Source organism: Oncorhynchus tshawytscha, linkage group LG29 (assembly GCF_018296145.1).
Source record: "Oncorhynchus tshawytscha isolate Ot180627B linkage group LG29, Otsh_v2.0, whole genome shotgun sequence".
Taxonomy (NCBI): domain Eukaryota; kingdom Metazoa; phylum Chordata; class Actinopteri; order Salmoniformes; family Salmonidae; genus Oncorhynchus; species Oncorhynchus tshawytscha.
The window spans coordinates 1,745,051-1,765,611 of NC_056457.1; the positions used below are offsets into that span (position 1 = coordinate 1,745,051).

At 40.4% G+C, this 20,561-nt stretch overlaps 1 protein-coding gene across 1 annotated transcript; it reads left to right on the plus strand.

Moving 5' to 3' along the window:
* The first annotated feature begins 10,058 nt into the window (after positions 1-10,058).
* On the plus strand, positions 10,059-14,167 carry LOC112228048 (BMP and activin membrane-bound inhibitor homolog). The gene is made up of 3 exons (XM_024393192.2): positions 10,059-10,605; positions 12,316-12,594; positions 13,177-14,167. The coding sequence occupies exons 1-3, from the start codon at positions 10,530-10,532 to the stop codon at positions 13,593-13,595; spliced, it is 774 nt and encodes a 257-aa protein (XP_024248960.2). The 5' UTR covers positions 10,059-10,529; the 3' UTR covers positions 13,596-14,167.
* Positions 14,168-20,561: the final 6,394 nt, after the last annotated feature.

Consider the following 20,561-nt stretch of genomic DNA (forward strand, 5'->3'; position numbering starts at 1 on the left):
CAGTTCAAGTTAGTCCTTTATGTTGACAGTGCATTTGGAAAGTATTCAGACCCCTTGACTTTTTCCACATTTTGTTACATTAAAGCCTTATCCAAAATGGATTTGTAATTTTTCCCTCCGTATACACAATACCCCATAATGACAAAGCCAAAACAGATTTTGAGTGTTTTGCAAATTGTATTAAAAATAATTTAAGTATTCAGGTTAAGATGCTTGAAATTGAGCTCCAGTGCATCCTGTTTCCTTTGGAGTCCTGTGGTAAATTTATTTGATCTGACATGATTTAGAAAGGCACACACCTGTCTTAAGGTCCCACAATTGACATTGCATCTCAGAGCAAAAACCAAGCCATGATTTAATCCATTTTAGAATAAGGCTATAATGTAACAAAATTTAGAAAAATCAAGGGGTCTGAATATTTTCTGAATGCACTGTAAGTGGACTGCTGCCATTAGGTATCTGGCAATGCTTGCCAGTCCTCACTTTCTCCTTTCTCCCCTCATGTCTCCACGAGTTGTCACTCTTTCCTCTACCCAATGATTCTTTCTTCATTTAAGATTCCTGTTTTTTTTCCCAGTTGCTACTTTAGATTTCTTTCTCCTATGCAGGACGGAGAAACCCCCATGAAAATCAGTAGGTCTACTAAGAAGGGCTCTGAATGCAATGGATGAATATAAATATGCAGACCTCAACAACAATGTCAAGAAGTGTTGAACCTTGAGTGAGTCTGGCTACTGTAGCGTCACAGATTCCACTCATCACTAAATGGCACTGTTGTCTTTCCCCTGGAATTGCACCTCCATACTGTGCGTTTGGAAAGTATTCATGACAGAAATATCACATTTACATAAGTATTCAGACCCTTTACTCAGTACTTTGTTGAAGCACCTTTGGTAGCGATTACAGCCTCGAGTCTTCTTAGGTATGATGCTACAAACTTGGTATATCTAATAATGACACCGGAGGGGATGGCATTAAAAACTGTCAAATATTATGTTTCACTGAGTCGTGGCTGAACGACAACACAGATAATATAGAACTGGCTGGGTTTACTGTGCATCGGCAGGACAGAGAAACTATGTCTGGTAAGGCGGGGGGGTCTATTTGTCAATAACAGCTGTTGCGCGATGTCTAATATTAAAGAAGTCTCGAGGTATTGCTCACCTGAGGTAGAATACCTCATGATAAGCTGTAGACCACATGATCTACCAGGAGAGTTCTCATCTATATTATTTTTAGCTGTCTATTTACCACCAAAAACCGATGCTGGCACTAAGACCGCACTCAACAAGCTGTGTAAGGCCATAAGCAAACAAGAAAATGCTCATCCAGAAGCAGCGCTCCTAGTGGCCGGGGACTTTAATGCAGGAAAACTTACATCTGTTTTACCTAATTTCTACCAGCATGTTACATGTGCAACCAGAGGGAAAAAAACTCTAGACTACCTTTACTCCACACACAGAGACATACAAAGCTCTCCCTCACTCTCCATTTGGCCAATCTGACCATAAATCTACCCTCTTGATTCCTGCTTACAAGCAAAAACTAAAGCAGGAAATACCCGTGACTCGCTCAATAAGTAAGTGGTCAGATGACGCGGATGCTACGCTACAGGACTGTTTTGCTAGCACAGACGAATATGTACAGGAATTCTTCAAATGGCATTGAGGAGGTTACCACCTCAGTCACCGGCTTCATCAATAAATGCATCAACGACGTCATCCCCTCAGTGACCGTACGTACATATCCCAACCAGAAGCCATGGATTACACTCAACAACCACATCGAGCTAAAGGCTAGAGCTGCCAATTTCAAGGAGCGTGACACTAATCCAGACGCTTGTAAGAAATCCCACTATGATCTCAGACAAACCATCAAACAGGCAAAGCGTCAATACAGGATTAAGATTGAATCCTACTACACCGGCTCTGACACTCGTCAGATGTGGCAGGGCTTGAAAACTATTACTTACTACAAAGGGAAACCCAGCCACGAGCTGTCCAGTGACGCAAGCCTACCAGAGGAGGCAAGCAACACTGAAGCATGCATGAGAGCACCTGCTGTTCCAGACAACTGTGTGATCACGCTCTCTGTAGCCAATGTGAGCAAGACTTTTAAACAGGTCAACATTCACAAATCCGCGGGGCGAGACTGATTACCAGGACGTGTACTCAAAGCATGCGCGGACCAACTGGTAAGTGTCTTCACTGACATTTTCAACCTCTCCCTGACTTAGTCTGTAATACATACATGTTTCAAGCAGATCACCATAGTCCCTGTGCCCAAGGAAGCGAAGGTAACCTGCATGAATGATTACCGCCCCGTAGAAGTCATGTTAGTAGCCATGAAGTGCTTTGAATGGCTGGTCATGGCTCACATCAACACCATCATCCCGGAAACTCTAGACTCCAATTCGCATACTCTCCCAACAGATCCACAGACGACGCAATCTCAATCGCACTCCACATGGCCCTTTCCCACCTGGACAAAAGGAGCACCTACAGTGGGGCAAAAAAGTATTTAGTCAGCCACCAATTGTGCAAGTTCTCCCACTTAAAATATGAGAAAGGCCTGTAATTTTCATCATAGGTACACTTCAACTATGACAGACAAAATGGAGAAAAAAAAATCCAGAAAATCACATTGTAGGATTTTTTATGAATTTATTTGCAAATTATGGTGGAAAATAAGTATTTGGTCACCTACAAACAAGCAAGATTTCTGGCTCTCACAGACCTGTAACTTCTTCTTTAAGAGGCTCCTCTGTCCTCCACTCGTTACCTGTATTAATGGGAGGTACCAACATGGACTTCCAGATGGAGTACTACACGTACAAGAGAAAGAGTGATGGTGTGTACATCATCAACCTGAAGAAGACATGGGGGAATCAAATGGACTTCCTGACGGGCCACCCCCAGGTGGTAAGGCAACAACACATTTGACACACTGATCCTCTATACTGGGGCCCCTCATGTGTGCGTGCTTAGTTCCCTCCTGTACTCCCTGTTCACTCACGACTGCATGGCCAAACACGACTCCAACACCATCATTAAGTTAGCTGATGACACAACAGCAGCAGGCCTGACAACAATGAGACAGCCTATAGCGAGGAAGTCAGAAACCTGGCAGTGTGGTGCCAGGACAACAACCTCTCCCTCAATGTGAGCAAGACAAATGAGCTGATCGTGGACTACAGGAAAATGTGGGCCGAACAGGCCTCCATTAACATTGACGGGACTGTAGTGGAGCGAGTCGAAAGTTTCAAGTTCCTTGGTGTCCACATCACCAACAAACGATCATGCTCCAAACACACCACGACAGTTGTGAAGAGGGCACGACAACACCTTTTCCCCCTCAGGTGACTGAAAAGATTAGGCATGGTTCCCCAGATCCTCAAAAGTACTACAGCTGCACCATCGAGAGCATCCTGACCAGTTCTATCACCACATGGTATGGCAACTGCTCAGTATCTAACCGTAAGGCGTGACAGTGGGTAGTACATACAGGCCAGTACATCACTGGGGCCAAGCTTCCTGCCATCCAGGACCTATATACTAGGCTGTGTCAGAGGAAGGCCCAAAAATGGTCAACTCCAGTCACCTAAGTCATAGACTGTTCTCTCTCTAGGACCAAAAGGCTCCTTAAAGCTTCTACCTCCAAGCCATAAGACTGCCAAACAATAAACAGCCACTATGTTTAATATATTTCTCTTCACTGTTGATGTTGAGACTGGTGTTTTGTGGGAACTATTTAATGAAGCTGCCAGTTGAGGACTAGACATTCTAATGTACTTGTCTTCTTGCTCAGTTGTGCACCGGGGCTTCACACTCCTCTTTCTATTCTGGTTAGGTTCAGTTTATGCTGTTCTGTGAAGGAAGTAGTACACAGTGGTGTACAAGATCTTCAGTTTCTTGGCAAATTCCCGCATGGAATAGCCTTCATTTCTCAGAACAAGAATAGACTGACGAGTTTCAGAAGAAAGTCCTTTGTTTCTGGCCATTTTGAGCCTGTAACCGAACCCACAAGTGCTGATGCTCCAGACACTCAACTAGTCTATAGAAGGCCAGTTTTATTGTTTTTTAAAACAGCACTACATTTTTCAGCTCTGCTAACATAATTGCAAAAGGGTTTTCTAATGATCAATTAGCCTTTTAAAATGATAAGCTTGGATTAGCTAACACAATGTGCCATTGGAACACAGGAGTGATGGTTGCTGATAATGGGCCTCTATACACCTATGTAGACATTCCATAAATAATCTGCCGTTTCCAGCTACAATAGTAATTTACAACATTAACAATGTCTACAATCTATTTCTGATCAATTAATTTGATGTTATCAAAAAAAATTAAATCAAATTTTATTTGTCACATACACATGGTTAGCAGATGTTAAATGCGAGTGTAGTGAAATGCTTGTGCTTCTAGTTCTGACAATGCAGTAATAACCAACAAGTAATCTAACTAACAATTCCAAAACTACTGTCTTATACACAGTGTAAGGGGATAAAGAATATGTACATAAGGATATATGAATGAGTGATGGTACAGAGCAGCATAGGCAAGATACAGTAGATGGTATCAAGTACAGTATATACATATGAGATGAGTATGTAAACAAAGTGGCATAGTTAAAGTGGCTAGTGATACATGTATTACATAAGGATGCAGTCGATGATATAGAGTACAGTATATACGTATGCATATGAGATGAATAATGTAGGGTAAGTAACATTATCTAAGGTAGCATTGTTTAAAGTGGCTAGTGATATATTTACATCATTTAGGTGTACAAAAAATGGACAAAAAATGTGCTTTTCTTTCAAAATCAAGGATATTTCTAAGAGACCCCAAACTTTTGAACGGTAGTATATATATATATATATATATATATATATATATATATATATATATATATATATATATATATATATATATATATATATACAGTGCCTTGCGAAAGTATTCGGCCCCCTTGAACTTTGCGACCTTTTGCCACATTTCAGGCTTCAAACATAAAGATATAAAACTGTATTTTTTTGTGAAGAATCAACAACAAGTGGTACACAATCATGAAGTGGAACGACATTTATTGGATATTTCAAACTTTTTTAACAAATCAAAAACTGAAAAATTGTACGTGCAAAATTATTCAGCACCCTTAAGTTAATACTTTGTAGCGCCACCTTTTGCTGCGATTACAGCTGTAAGTCACTTGGGGTATGTCTCTATCAGTTTTGCACATCGAGAGACTGAAATGTTTTCCCATTCCTCCTTGCAAAACAGCTCGAGCTCAGTGCGGTTGGATGGAGAGCATTTGTGAACAGCAGTTTTCAGTTCTTTCCACAGATTCTCGATTGGATTCAGGTCTGGACTTTGACTTGGCCATTCTAACACCTGGATATGTTTATTTTTGAACCATTCCATTGTAGATTTTGCTTTATGTTTTGGATCATTGTCTTGTTGGAAGACAAATCTCCGTCCCAGTCTCAGGTCTTTTGCAGACTCCATCAGGTTTTCTTCCAGAATGATCCTGTATTTGGCTCCACCCATCTTCCCATCAATTTTAAACATCTTCCCTGTCCCTGCTGAAGAAAAGCAGGCCCAAACCATGATGCTGCCACCACCATGTTTGACAGTGGGGATGGTGTGTTCAGGGTGATGAGCTGTGTTGCTTTTACGCCAAACATAACATTTTGCATTGTTGCCAAAAAGTTCAATTTTGGTTTCATCTGACCAGAGCACCGTCTTCCACATGTTTGGTGTGTCAGGTGGCTTGTGGCAAACTTTAAACGACATTTTTTATGGATATCTTTAAGAAATGGCTTTCTTCTTGCCACTCTTCCATAAAGGCCAGATTTGTGCAATATACGACTGATTGTTGTCCTATGGACAGAGTCTCCCACAGCTGTAGATCTCTGCAGTTCATCCAGAGTGATCATGGGCCTCTTGGCTGCATCTCTGATCAGTCTTGTCCTTGTATGAGCTGAAAGTTTAGAGGGACGGCCAGGTCTTGGTAGATTTGCAGTGGTCTGATACTCCTTCCATTTCAATATTATCGCTTGCACAGTGCTCCTAACCATTCACTTTTGCATAATCTATTCTACCCCATAATGTGGAAATGAATGACCATCATAGGCCAGATGCATAGCCTAGTTTGTCTTGTCCATTCTCAATGTCCTACCCTGCACCAACTGCTTGAAACTAAACAGCCTGCCATATTCAAATCAAATCAAATGTACAGGTGTAGTAGGCCTTACAGTGAAATGCTTATCTACAAGCACTCGACCGACAACACAGTTTATAGAAAAATACTTTAAAAAACACATTTTAAAATAAAAGTAACAAATAATTAAAGAGCATCAGTAAAATAACAATAGCGAGGCTATATACAGGGGCTACTGGTATAGAGTCAATGTGTGGGGGCAAGGTAATTGAGATTTTTAAGGCATATTAAAATGACTGAACAGTGATTTGAGTTAATTGATTGGTTTGAGATAATTTGAGTTAAGCTGATTGCTTGATTAATTGATTCATTCATTCAGCAGAAAATGTTTCATGCAAGAGAGAAAAAAGAATGAAAACCTGTCTATCTACCATCCACAGTTTGTAGGGGACATTTCACTCTGAGCCAGTAGATGGCATTATTCAACCATACAACTGAGGTCAACCCAGGATCACAGATTATTGTGAAATAGACACAAATTGCTTATGGGAAATTTGTGGCAGACACACAAAAAAATGTATTTTTTTGTGTGCAGTGCACGAGTTTGTATACAGTGCATTTCAACCACAGATAACGACAGTAGGTTACAGACAGATATGGTCATATAATAGGAATGTCTAGCAACCCAAAGGTTGTGTGTTTGAATCTCATCATGGATAACTTTAGCATTTTCTCTAATTAGCTACTTGCAACTACTTACTACTTTTGAGATACTTTGCAACTACTTAGCATGCTGGCTAAGCTTAGCCCTAACCTTAACCCTTTAACCTTACTCCTAAACCTAACCCTTTAACTACTTAGCTAGCATGTTAACTATCCCTAACCTTATCCCCTAAACCTAACTGACCTTAACCCCTAGCCTAGTTAACGTTAGCCACAACAAATTGGAATTAGTGTAATGTACCCTAATGCATTATTAAGAAAGAAAATCATGTAATGCACACAAAATGCATTGTGATGAAAAAGTGGACTTTTTTGTGTGCCTGTCACGAGTTTCGAATAAGTAATTTGTGTTCATGTTACAATAAGATGTGATGGTGTGTTGCCTGAGATACAGACAAAAGGCCTACCTTTCATGCAGGGAACATGCCATTCATTATGGTTCATCCATAGAGCACCTCAAGGCCTTTTGGATATTATTACCATATCTGATTATATATCGCCACCTCTATTTCATTTCTGAAGTTTATTAGAATTTAATCTATTCTAGAGGAAAGGGTTGCATAGGCTATTATGTTACAGTTCTTCGTGACAGTTACCTGAAATGGATATAAAAAGTTAATATACCAGGCGGAGAGCATCATTTTGGAGCATAGGAGTGTCATGTTTGTTATAAAGATTAGCAACATTAGCAGAGTGTGAAAACAGTTGCAAGGATAAGAGTAGGCCTATATCGGACATTTCTAAAATGGTGTAACTACTTGTCATTTCTAGAGGCAGATCAACAGGTTTAGGTTTAGCCTAGTTTGTTCAACAGATTTGGGTGGATGATGCAAAGCAGGTGTAGGTCTGGCGTCTCTCAGGAAAGCTTTACCCTTTGACATTGTGTCTATGACCGTCTGGCAAAAACGTGTCTCAATTCAATTCGAAGGACTTTATTGGCATGGGAAACACATGTTTACATTGCCAAAGCAAGTGAAATAATTAAGCTAATAAACAAAAGTGAAACAAACAATCAGAAAAGAGGTGTAAACATTGCACTCACAAAAGTTTCAAAAGAGTAGAAACATTTAAAATGTTGGGCCTATATCATGGCTATGGCTATGTAATAGCGAGAGGCATCTCTCTGTCTCTCGCTATTCTTTGTAGGCTGGAGATATTATTTTCCATTTAGGCCCAGGCCTAGCATTTTCTTTTGGTATGAATATTTTTCACATATGGCTTAGGCTACTAGTTGGCTTGACATTTTCACAGAATATGTGACTAGGCATTTAACTACCATCATGAGAATGTTGCCATTGTTTCCTTTTCCGGAGATTCCGCCCAAAGGTGTTAATTAGGGGACAGAGAGATGAAAACTACTGCTGCATAGTTTACCACGAGAATGTTTGATGCTATCAGTATAAAAGCTTACCTAGCTAACATTCCATGTAGCCCATAATCCTGTTCGTTCATGGAATTCTGAAATAAACTCATTCTCAAGTTGAACACTTTAGCCTAAAATAGGTATTCAATATCCTAATATTCCTAACCCATGTAGGCCTATAGCCCACAACCCAGACATGGGATGGCTGGCTGCTGAGGCTGTAACATAATAAGCATACGACATTGGTGAATAACACTTAACCTTTTTCCTGAATAATGTAATTTATGATTGTTTGGTTGTAATTCGTTCTTGTCTCTCAGTCAATCAACCTTTAAAAACATTTTTTTAAATTATTATTTTTTTAAACCAAACGTCAAACTGTCTTGGACTACAGTTTCCAAAGTAATCAGAATCAACAGAATAGGTTTGATTTGGGCTGGTTGGTTTTGATATCGATCGGAGACTAGTGCTGCTGTGTGTTTTGCATGGGATTATTTCGAGGGTAATTGAGTGTCCGTGTCTGTCTGTGTCGTCTCAGTGGCGCCAAGTGTCTTTTTGGATTGCTAATTTCTCTAAACGCCTATTAAGCACCCATAACATCCATTTACACAGGCAGCAGCAATCTATACTGAACACAAATATAAACACATCATGCAACAATTTCAATGATTTTACTGAGTTAATGTTCATATAAGGAAATCAGTCAATTGAAATAAATCAATTAGGCTCTAATCTAGGTATTTCATGACTAGGCAGAAGCACAGCCATTGCTGGGCCTGGGAGGGCATAGGCCCACCCACTGGGGAGCCAGGCCAAGCCAATCAGAATATTTTTTTACCCACAAAAGGGCTTTATTACAGACAGAAATACTCCTGAGTTTCATCATCTGTCCGGATGGTTGGTCTCAGATGATCCCGCAGGTGAAGAAGCCGGATGTGGAGGTCCTGGGCTGGTGTGGTTACACGTTGTAAAGCCAGTTGGACGTACTGTAATATGTTGGAGGTGGCTTATGGTAGAGAAATTAACATTAAATTATCTGGCAAAAGCTCTGGTGGAAATTCCTGCTGTCAGCAGCACACTCCCTCAAAATCTGTGGCCTTTAATTGTCCACAGCACATGGTGCACCTATGTAATGATCATGCTGTTTATTCAGCTTCTTGATATGCCACACCTGTCAGGTGGATGGATTATTTTGGCAAAGGAGAAATGCTCACTAACAGGGATGTAAACAAATTTGTGCACAACATTTGAGAGAAATAAGCGTCTTGTGCTTATGGAAATTTTCCAGGATGTTTTATTTCAGCTCATGAAACATGGGACCAACACTTTACATGTTGCGTAATAGATCTCTGGGCTGGCATAGGCTGGGGAACCTGCTCGTGGTGGCGTCCGCCTAACGAGGTAATTTGGATAGGCTACATACAGACAGGTAGGTAAAGATGAGCTCATAGCCTAACTTCTAAATAGATTAGACTATGTTTTCATTATTAGTTTATATTCTACCTGAATAGCCTAAGGCATGTATAGACCTATTTTATGCTGCTTTTTATTAAAACAATGTAGCCAACACTCACGGCTACATTGATTGACCCAAACTGTAGCACTGTTACATTGCATTGACTAGTCAGTATAAGAGAGTGTATGGCACTTACATAGAGTAGGAGGAATGTTAAATTGTGTGAATGCAATGGAAATCAATGGAAATCTAAAGTATGCAAATTACGCTCGGGATGACCCAATGAGCACTCAGTGGGCGGACTTAGGTTACGTATCGAAGTCTGGCTCAGATATTTCTTCAACTCAAGAGCCTCTCCCCGAAGTCGACTAGTGAAGTGTTGATGCGAGAGTGAGCAACCATTTATTCACATTTCGTTGGTTTCGGATTATAAATGTTATGCACAACCATCATCGCGGGTGTCTGTGAAGTCGGAGTGGACAAGTAGTTACGAGATTTATCACTTTTTCAACTCATGGAATGTATTTTTTTTCTTATTTTCAGCAGCTATAAACATTCCGTTTTTTTCCTGCAGAGCTATCCAAGTAAGGTACAAGTCGGATTTTAGGGCTATTTCTCTTGTAACCTAGTTTTCTCGATGCAGGGACAAGCCATTCGTTTTTTTGTTGTTATTTTCTTACGTCTTCCAACCGATTGTGATTGTGGCAACATTTGTTCGCCGTCCACCTCTATCTTCTGCAGCGTTCATGTAACCTTGTCTTCGAGCTCAGCCCTACGGGTTTTGCTACTGGGATAAGGGGACTAAAAAGTTACTTGTCATAAATGGATCGCCATTCCAGTTTCATTTGCATTTGGCTACAACTGGAACTGTGTGCCATGGCTGTTCTTCTTACTAAAGGTAAACCTTGATCCCTAAAAACGTGCTTTTAAGTGAGCTTTTTTGGATATGTTTCTAAATGTCTCTCAATCAACAATACGTTTTATAATTCTACCAGATATTCCAACACGAGAGGTGTCTTAATTGTTATAACTAAGAAAACGCAACTTTCTATCCAGTAGGTGTTCTGTGTGTCCCCCATGAGTTCATATAGCAAGGCCTTCCATTATGGTAAAATTGGCACTAAACAGATTGAATGACTCAAATGGTTATCATAGTTCTCGCGTTTGTGCACACGCACTATTTGATACGTGTGATATTATGTAGCCTATAGGCTATAGCGGTTAATGTAAAGAAATAAACTCAATTAACTCGAGTCTCCAAATAACTTAAAATCAAAGCTCAGTAGGTAGGCCTAGGCTACTATAGTATACTGGTGATTGTCTGGTATATACAGCATTTGGCATTTATAAGACAGTAGTGTATTAGAGTGCCATAATGCTTCTATAATGTGTTGTTTAGGGCCCAATGTAATGCAGATCCATGTCAATGGTCAGCTCATGATGTTTTAATAAAATGACAGCATGTAACTGAGACTCTGAAAGTAGCCTACACACAAACAGCTTGTAACAACATATAAAGGCCTGTATTTACCTGGGTGCATCTCTGTGTTTTTTTGTTTGTTGCTGTCTTGTAACACAGTGTTAATAAAGATAAGGATTTCTATTGAAAAGTATAACAACTCGATACAAATAGCCTGTGCCATATTTAACCGTTTTAAAACCACAGCCTAAGAGTAAACTAAAGTAAACTAAAACATCTGATTATAAGTGAAACGCTACTCATAACATTTGCAATGCGTTTTTATCACTATTTTTATTTCAATAAAGAAAAGGTGCAAAAAAGAATAATGATAAGGTTGTTTGGTGAAAGCTTGTGAGATGAGAAGCTAGGGGAACACCCAGCCCATCCTGACCACACTAAAGCTTTCCTGCAAGCTGAAAAGGGAGTCTCCTGCACCACTCTCACCCCCCTTTACAAGTTTCCACTTGGGCTGAATTTTTGAAAACTTTGGCACACAAACCACTAATTATAAGCTACACGGTTCCTGTTTTATAATACGGACTAAAAGGACCATTTTGCACGGAAAGCTCTTAAACTCGGCTTATTTGCTGTAATTTAAACAGAGAAATACTTCTCAAAGTATTTCAGGGTTTACCTTGTCATTTACATGTATTTTGACAATGTTGCCAATGTCACTTCAGTCCTAATTTGTGAGTCTTAAAAAGATAAGTAGTCTGGTTTCTGGGTCTTGAAATAGTGAGGTGACATCATGATTTGATTTTAAAAGCAAAGTAGGTAGACTATAGGCAAGGCTATTGACCTTATTTTATTCTGGGATAATTACAGCGTTGTGTGTGACTAACTCATATAGCCTACGTCCAGCTGACAAGTTTATAACATTTCACTTATTTTATTATGAAACACAAGATTTCTCCCCTGTCAGAATACGTTTGATTTCCCAAACTGCTAACGTTACCCTGTTAGAAAACATAGGCATAGTCCGTGCATACATTTCAAATCTGTGAATTAAGACGTTATTATTACTAGATAATAATATGTAGAATGTGTGGTCTGACATGTTGGTGGTGGGTAGGCTATAGCCTAATATTTAGCCTACAAGACTTCATAAACAAAGACTTACATGCATTTCCTAATTTTTTATTTTAGGAGAAATACGGTGTTACTGTGATGCCCCCCACTGCGTGGCCACAGGCTACATGTGCAAATCGGAATTAAACGCCTGTTTTACCAAGGTGTTGGACCCTATGAACACGAACTCGCCTCTCACACACGGGTGTCTAGATCCCATAGCAAACGCTGCCGACGTGTGCAGCGCTAAGAACACAGATGCCCTGAGCGGGGGCTTGTCCATGCTAGAATGTTGTCACGACGACATGTGTAACTACAGAGGACTACACGACCTGGCGCACACCAGAGAATCTACAGGTAAGGAAGGAGAGAGAATGGACACTTTCAATTGCCCTACTGTGGCTCTGTAAACTGTATGGATATTGAAGTTATTATGTTCTATTCTACTCTTTTGACAAGGTTCATAATGTGTGATAGACAGAGCAACCAAAGTGACGATTTGTTGTGTAGCCTACTGTTTACATGTGTCATAGTCCTATGCTGGAACTCTATCGACAACGGCCTACTGTAAGGATATGCTGTCCATACACTTTTGTCTTTAACAATTCCGTCTTTAACAAAACTTCAGTTTGACTTGTAATCGGAAGCCAGCGGGGGGGGGTAAGAATATCCCTTCTCAAACTGTTTGTAGTGGTGCCAAAATACTATCTTCATTGAGTTATGGAAAGGTGCATACAGCCTTACAGAGAGGAAGGGAAAGCTCTCAAGTAGGGATTTCTGTTGACTCAGTCCAAGGGAGTTTAACTCGTTTAGTAGCTGAATCATTTTTTTTTTAAATGCAACTCATTGCATTCACCTTCTGAAAGCAGAAGACAAGTTTCCATTGAACATCGGTGTACATTGCACAATAAAATAATCGTATTTTCCCTCCACCTCCAGACCACGGCAGGTACCAGCCTGAGAGCAACAACCATAACCTGGTCACGCGGGTACAGGAGCTGGCCTCTGCCAAAGAGGTGTGGTTCAGGGCGGCGGTGATTGCGGTGCCTATCGCGGGAGGCCTCATCCTGGTTCTTCTCATCATGCTGGCGTTAAGGATGCTCCGCAGCGAGAACAAGCGGCTGCAGGACCAGAGGCAGCAGATGTTGTCACGGCTCCACTACAGCTTCCATGGCCACCACACTAAGAAGGGCCACGTGGCAAAGCTAGACTTGGAGTGTATGGTGCCTGTGACGGGCCACGAGAACTGCTGCCTCACCTGTGACAAGATGAGACAGGCAGACCTGGGAAATGACAAGATACTGTCACTGGTACACTGGGGGATGTACAGTGGGCACGGGAAGCTGGAGTTCGTATAACTTACTTTTCTAAGATCGTTTGACTTCACTTTATGTCCTACCACACCCTTCCCCACCCGCCCCCCCCAAAACAGCCAAGACTGCCTCCTCCACTCGTTGGGGTTTCTCTTTTAACTTAAAAAATGAATCCCCTTTTTTGTCCATTGTACTTATCTGTTTTCTTCAATGGAAGAAAAAAAGAGGGCAGAATTGAACGCAAGCCTTGTGGTTTTTACTAAAGGAGCACTTTACTTGAAAATTAAAGGCAAACCAATGAGGAGCTGAGCGGGAATGGCTGAGCTGACGGATTGAAAGAGCTCTGTCAAGACCCTGTCTGCCTGTGCATCCTGGACTTTACACAGACTGCTGAAGGATTCCAAATCGGTCTTATTTGCACATTTGTAAAAACAAAAAAACTTTGTTTTGCTTAAAGAAAAGCTAAATAGGAGAAGAATTTTACACTGACACCAGGGTACAAAAAAGTACTTTTTGAGGAGTATAGGTGACTTAAGGTGTGTACACTCCTCTGTATGTTTCTTGATCCAAGCTTATTATAAAGATTGAAATATATATATATTTTTGTCTGAAAGAAACACCCTGTTCTGTGTGTTCTTCCCTGCTACATGTGTGTGAGAGAGCGAGAAAGAGAGATGAGAGCTGTGGCTCATGTCAGAGAGGCCTTTTTTCTATCTGTTTCTTTCTGGGTTGTGTGTCTATACAGTACTATGTGAGAGGATGTGTGGCGAGAGAGGAACACGCTGCCTCTGTGATGTGTGTTGGACCAGGCAGAGTGTGTGTGTGTGTGTAGGTCTGACTTCATAGTGAGGCCATGTTTCACAGTAGTGCTCCACATGACTCAGTCATTCTTGAACTTCCTCCAAAGGTTAGGATCTCAGCTTCAAACAAATGTTGTTTATTTCATTGCACATGCTGGATTTCTCCTGGAAGTAGTGTGGATATTTATTTTATACTCAATCGAAGGCCTGTATAATCCCTCCCCATTCAGCTTCTCTGGATGTGTTTCTGCCGACACACTAACCCTCCTGTATCCAACCTCGTGTTGATGAAGAGGGCTTTTTTCCCTGCCAAGCAGCTAGGCTAGCGATTATGCCAAATATCTTATTACACCACTTAGAAATTGATCTCAAGTGTGATGGTGGGATTTGTTTTATTAAGATAGTTATTGATGAGCTATTAAGATAGTTAATATGGAACCTACAGACTTATGGGTTTAATAATGTGAAGCCTGTATTTTTTTTTATTGTTGTTGAAAACCCCCATCACTTCTTTTCCCAGTATGTGTTCCTCTCCCATCGATTTGGCCTTCTACTTTATTACATAGTAATACTTCCCTGATGATGTCTTAGAGGGGAGGGATGAACATGCAGGAGCACAAACACACACAGTATGCACTCACCCACGCATGCAAGCACACACACACACACACACACACACACACACACACACACACACACACACACACACAATCTCAGGGAGACTAGTAGAGCATCTTCATGCACATACAGACCGGATGCACCGTCACAGTGGCCTACAATAAAAGTATTCTCCAGGCCCATTACGATAGGCTACCATTTTGCTGAGAGGCAGGCGGTCATGCTGTTTGTATTGACATGCACATGTAATGAGGTGGTCAACTGGTTTCCTTCAAAAGCCCAATTTGATTTGAAGTGACTTCAAACTCCTCCCTTTCTAACTTGCCAGTGAATTTGTATTGATATACAGTACCAGTCAAAAGTTGACACACCTACTCATTCAAAGGTTTTTCTTTATTTTCTACATTGTAGAATAATAGTGAAGACATAAAAACTATGAAATAGCACATGTAGAATAATGTAGTAACCAAAAAAGTTTTAAACGAATCAAAATATATTTTAGAATTTATTTTTATTTTTATATATATATTTATATATATTTTCAAAGTAGCCACACTTGGACTTGATGACAGCTTTGCACAATCTTGGCATTCTCTCAACCAGGTTCACCTGGAATGCTTTTCCAACAGTCTGGTAGGAGTTCATACTTGTTGGCTGCTTTTCCTTCACTCTGGTCCAATTCATCCCATACCATCTCAATTGGGTTGAGGTCAGGTGATTGTGGAGGCTAGGTCATCTGATGCAGCAGTCCATCACTCTCCTTCTTGGTCAAATAGCCCTTACACAGCCTGGAGGTGTGTTGGGTCATTGTCCTGTTGAAAAACAAATGATAGTCCCACTAAGCACAATCCAGATGGGATGGCTATGCTGGTTAAGTGTGCCTTGAATTCTAAATAAATCACTGACAGTGCCACCAGCAAAGCACCCGACACCATCACACCTCCTCCTCCATGCTTTGCGGTGGGAACTACACATGTGGAGATCATCTGCTCACCTGCACTGCGTCTCACAAAAACATGGGGGTTGGAACCAATAATCTCAAATTTGACAGATTTCCACCGGTCTAATGTCTATTGCTCGTGTTTCTTGGCCTAGGAAAGTATTTTCTTCTTATTGGTGTCCTTTAGTAATGGTTTCTTTGCAGAAATTTGACCATGAAGGCCTGATTCACGCAGTCTCCTCTGAACAGTTGATGTTGAGATGTATCTGTTTCTTAAACTCTGTGAAGCATTTATTTGGGATGAAATTTCTGAGGCTGGTAACTCTAATGAACTTATCCTCTGCAGCAGCGGTAACTCTGGGTCTTCCTTTCCTGTGGCGGTCCACATGAGAGTCAGTTTCATCTTAGCGCCTGATGGTTTTTGCGACTGTGCTTGAAGAAAACTTAAAAGTTCTTGAAATGTTCCATATTGACTGACCTTCATGTCTTATTTGAGCTGTTCTTGCCATAATATGGACTTGGTATTGTACCAAATAGGGCTATTTTCTGTATACCACCCCTATGGTCACAACACAACTGATTGGCTCAAACGCATTAAGAAGGAAAAAATCCCCCAAATTAACTTTTAACAAGGCACACCTGTTTAATTGAAATGCATTCCAGGTGACTACCTCATGAAGCTGGTTGAGAGAATTCCAAGAGTGTGCAAAGCTGTCATCAAGGCAAAGGGTGGCAAAGGATGTCCAAACTTTTGACTGGTGCTGTATATTCTGGTTGCGTCGGACCCTGGTTAAAAGTTGTGCACTATATAGGGAATAGGGTGCTATTTGGGGGGGGCTCTCGCTCTCGCGTAGACTTGTCAAGAATCATAGGCTCATCTACTCCAGTCTCATGTTTTCCCACTAGCAGCTATGAGGGTGAGATATACAGCTTTTATTGGTATGTGACATTTTTCAACCTCATAGCGGGGAAGGTTAACTAGCGTGATTTAAATCAGAGGTGTTTTTATTTTTTTCTCTCCACCTCACTGACGATCAACATTCATGCAGTCGGTGCTGGGTGTGTGTGTATGTAAAGGGCTCTCATGGACTATGTTGTGGCCGAGTTAAACGATATGAAGTGAAAGTGAAAACACACATGGAACCTGTTAACACCTGCACATGGTAGTGGATGCACACATACTGTTACACAGCTTTTTATAACCTTCTATATTATTCTTGTTTTCTCCTCTTCAGCAGACTCTATAGCAGGGATCATCAACTAGATTCAGCCGTGGGCCGTTTTTTTTTCTTGAGGGGATGGTCAGGGTGCCGGAACATAATTACATATCATTTGTAGACTGCAAATTGACCACAAGAAGCCCAAACAGATATACTATTTGACTAAAACATAATAATTTAAATCCGTGCTTACATTTGTTTACGATCACATACACTACTTGGCCAAAAGTATGTGGACACTTGCTCGTCAAACGTCTCATTCCAAATTCATGGGCTTTAATATGGAGTTGATCCGACTTTCCTGCTATAACAGCCTCCACTCTTTTATTTTAATTTTAATGGAATCTTTATTTAATTAGGCGAGTCAGTTAAGAACAAATTCTTATTTACAATGGCGTCCTACACCGGCCAAACCCGGACGATGCTGGGCCAATTGTGCGACCGCCCTATGGGACTCCCAATTACGGCCGGTTGTGATACAGCCTGGAATCTAACCAGGTTGTCTGTAGTGACGCCTCTAGCACTGAGATGCAGTGCCTTAGACCGCTGCGCCACATGGGAGACCAAGGCTCTGTGCAGGCCAGTCAAGTTCTTCCACACCGATCTCGACAAACCATTTCTGTATGGACCTCGCTTTGTGCGCGAGGGAATTGTAATGCTGAAACAGGAAAGGACCTTCCCCAAACTGTTGCCATAAAGTTGGAAGCACATAATCGTCTAGAATTTCATTCTTTCTATGCTGTAGTGTTAAGATTTCCTTTCACTGGAACTAAGGAGCCTAGCCCGAACCATGAAAAACATCCTCCAGACCATTATTCCTCCTGCACAAAACTGTACAGTTGGCACTATGCATTGGGGCAGGTAACAATCTCCTGGCATCCGCCAAACCCAGATTCGTCCGTCGTACTGCCAGATGGTGAAGCGTTGTTGCTTCTCGACATTTTCACTTCACAATAGCAGCACTTACAGTTTACCGGGGCAGCTCTAGCATGGCAGAAATTTCACAAACTGACTTGTTGGAAAGGTGGCATCCTATGACGGTGTCACGTTGAAAGTCCCTAAGCTCTTCAGTAAAGCCATTCTACTGCCAATGTTTTTCAATGGAGATTGATTGACTGTGTGCTCGATTTTATACACCTGTCACCAACAGGTGTGACAAATAGCCGATTCCACTAATTTGAAGGGGTGTCCTCATACTTTTGTGTATACAGTGTATATCTCTCTATTATGTATGGGAATACTTTGCTACAGATTTCCAAAATTAAAATCACTTGGAGTTGATTTGTTGGTGTTTTTACAGTCTTATGTACAACAACAAAAAATGTGGGCAGAATACTGCGGTCCGCCAGTTGGAGTACCCTGCTCTATAGAGATGTAAGGTTATCCATGTTAACTATTGATCATGAGTAGTTTATTACTCAGGATTTATCCTTAGTGAAGGTTACACGTTATTATTTATCTTCTCTCAGCATTAACTACAAAGGTACATTACTCTTAATGCACAGTACAGTACATTAGTGTCATTCTGCCCTGTGACGAATGGACATTCTTTAAAACAAGACATGGAATAAATATTTATTCCACACAAAGCAAATTAATTTCCTTTGAATGGATAAAAACATGTGTTGGTCCCTTTCCTAATTTACCCATCTAAATATTTATCCCTGCGTGTTAACATTTAGATATAAATCTTCCTCAAGAGAAAAATAATTTGGTTGGGAATGTTTACGAGATCTGACTGGGACTCTTGAAGCTTAATGTCACCGTCTGTAAATAGATGTTTTGTTATTTTTTTTTAAAGAGGGCTTTTCAGTTGCATTTCAACCACGGTTAAATCAGTACAATATCTCTCCAAATGAAAGATAATTAATTAAAAGACTGTGACAGAGATGATAATGATTAAATTACAAGTTCCAAATAGATATTCCAATGTCTGACTTTGTATATCGGTGTAGCTAACAACTTGAGGTCGACCGATTTATGATTTTTTAAGGCTGATACCGATACAGATTATTGGAGGACCAAAAAAAGCCCCTACCGATTAATCGGACGATTAAAAAAAAATATATATATATATATATTTTTTTTTATTGTTTATTTTTATTTTTTTTGTAATAATGACAATTACAACAATACTGAATGAACACTTATTTTAACTTAATATAAAACATCAAAATCAATTTAGCCTCAAATAAATAATGAAACATTTTCAATTTGGTTTAAATAATGCAAAAACAAAGTGTTGGAGAAGAAAGTAAAAGTGCAATATGTGCCATGTAAGAAAGCTAACTTTTAAGTTCCTTGCTCAAAACATGAGAACATATGAAAGCTGGTGGTTCCTTTTAACATGAGTCTTCAATATTCCCAAGAAGTTTTAGGTTGTAGTTATTATAGGAATTATAGGACTATTTATCTCTATACGATTTGTATTTCATTAACCTTTGACTATTGGATGTTCTTATAGGCACTTTAGTATTGCCAGTGTAACAGTATAGCTTCAGTCTCTCTCCTCACTTCTACCTGGGCTCAAACCAGGAACACAACAACAACAGCCACCCTCGAAGCAGCGTTACCCATGCAGAGCAAGGTCTGGTCTCCAAGTCTCAGAGCGAGTGACGTTTGAAACGCTATTAGTGTGCACCCCGCTAACTAGCTAGCCATTTCACATCGGTTACACCAGCCTAATCTCGGGAGTTGATGGGCTTGAAGTCATAAACAGCGCAATGCTTGACGCACAACGAAGAGCTGCTGGCAAAACAAACAAAATTGCTGTTTGAATGAATGCTTACGAGCCTGCTGCTGCCTAGCACCGCTCAGTCAGACTGCTCTATCAAATCATAGACTTAGTCATAACATAATGACACACAGAAATACGAGCCTTAGGTCATTAATATGGTCGAATCCGGAAACTATCATCTCGAAAACAAGACGTTTATTCTTTCAGTGAAATACGGAACCTTTCCGTATTTTATCTAACGGGTGGCATAAATTAGTCTAAATATTCCTGTTACATTGCACAACCTTCAATGTTATGTCATAATTACGTAACATTCTGGCAAATTAGGCGGCCCAAACTGTTGCATATATGCTGACTCTGCGTGCAATGAACGCAAGAGAAGTGACACAATTTCACCTGGTTAATATTGCTCCTAACCTGGATTTCTTTTATCTAAATATGCAGGTTTAAAAATATATACTTCTGTGTGTTGATTTTAAGAAAGGCATTGATGTTCATGGTTAGGTACACATTGGAGCAACGATACACACCGCATCAATTATATGCAACGCAGGACACGCTAGATAAACTAGTAATATCATCAACCATGTGTAGTTAACTAGTGATTATGATTGATTGATTGTTTTTATAAGATAAGTTTAATGCTAGCTAGAAACTTACCTTGGCTTGCTGCATTCGCGTAACAGGCAGTCTCCT

Bases quoted from the DNA above. Each gene is read 5' to 3' on its own strand.
- LOC112228048 (XM_024393192.2), top strand. From the start codon at position 10,530: ATGGATCGCCATTCCAGTTTCATTTGCATTTGGCTACAACTGGAACTG. The intron at 10,606-12,315 runs GTAAACCTTGAT...TTTTTATTTTAG, and splicing joins GGCTGTTCTTCTTACTAAAG to GAGAAATACGGTGTTACTGT. The intron at 12,595-13,176 runs GTAAGGAAGGAG...CTCCACCTCCAG, and splicing joins GCACACCAGAGAATCTACAG to ACCACGGCAGGTACCAGCCT.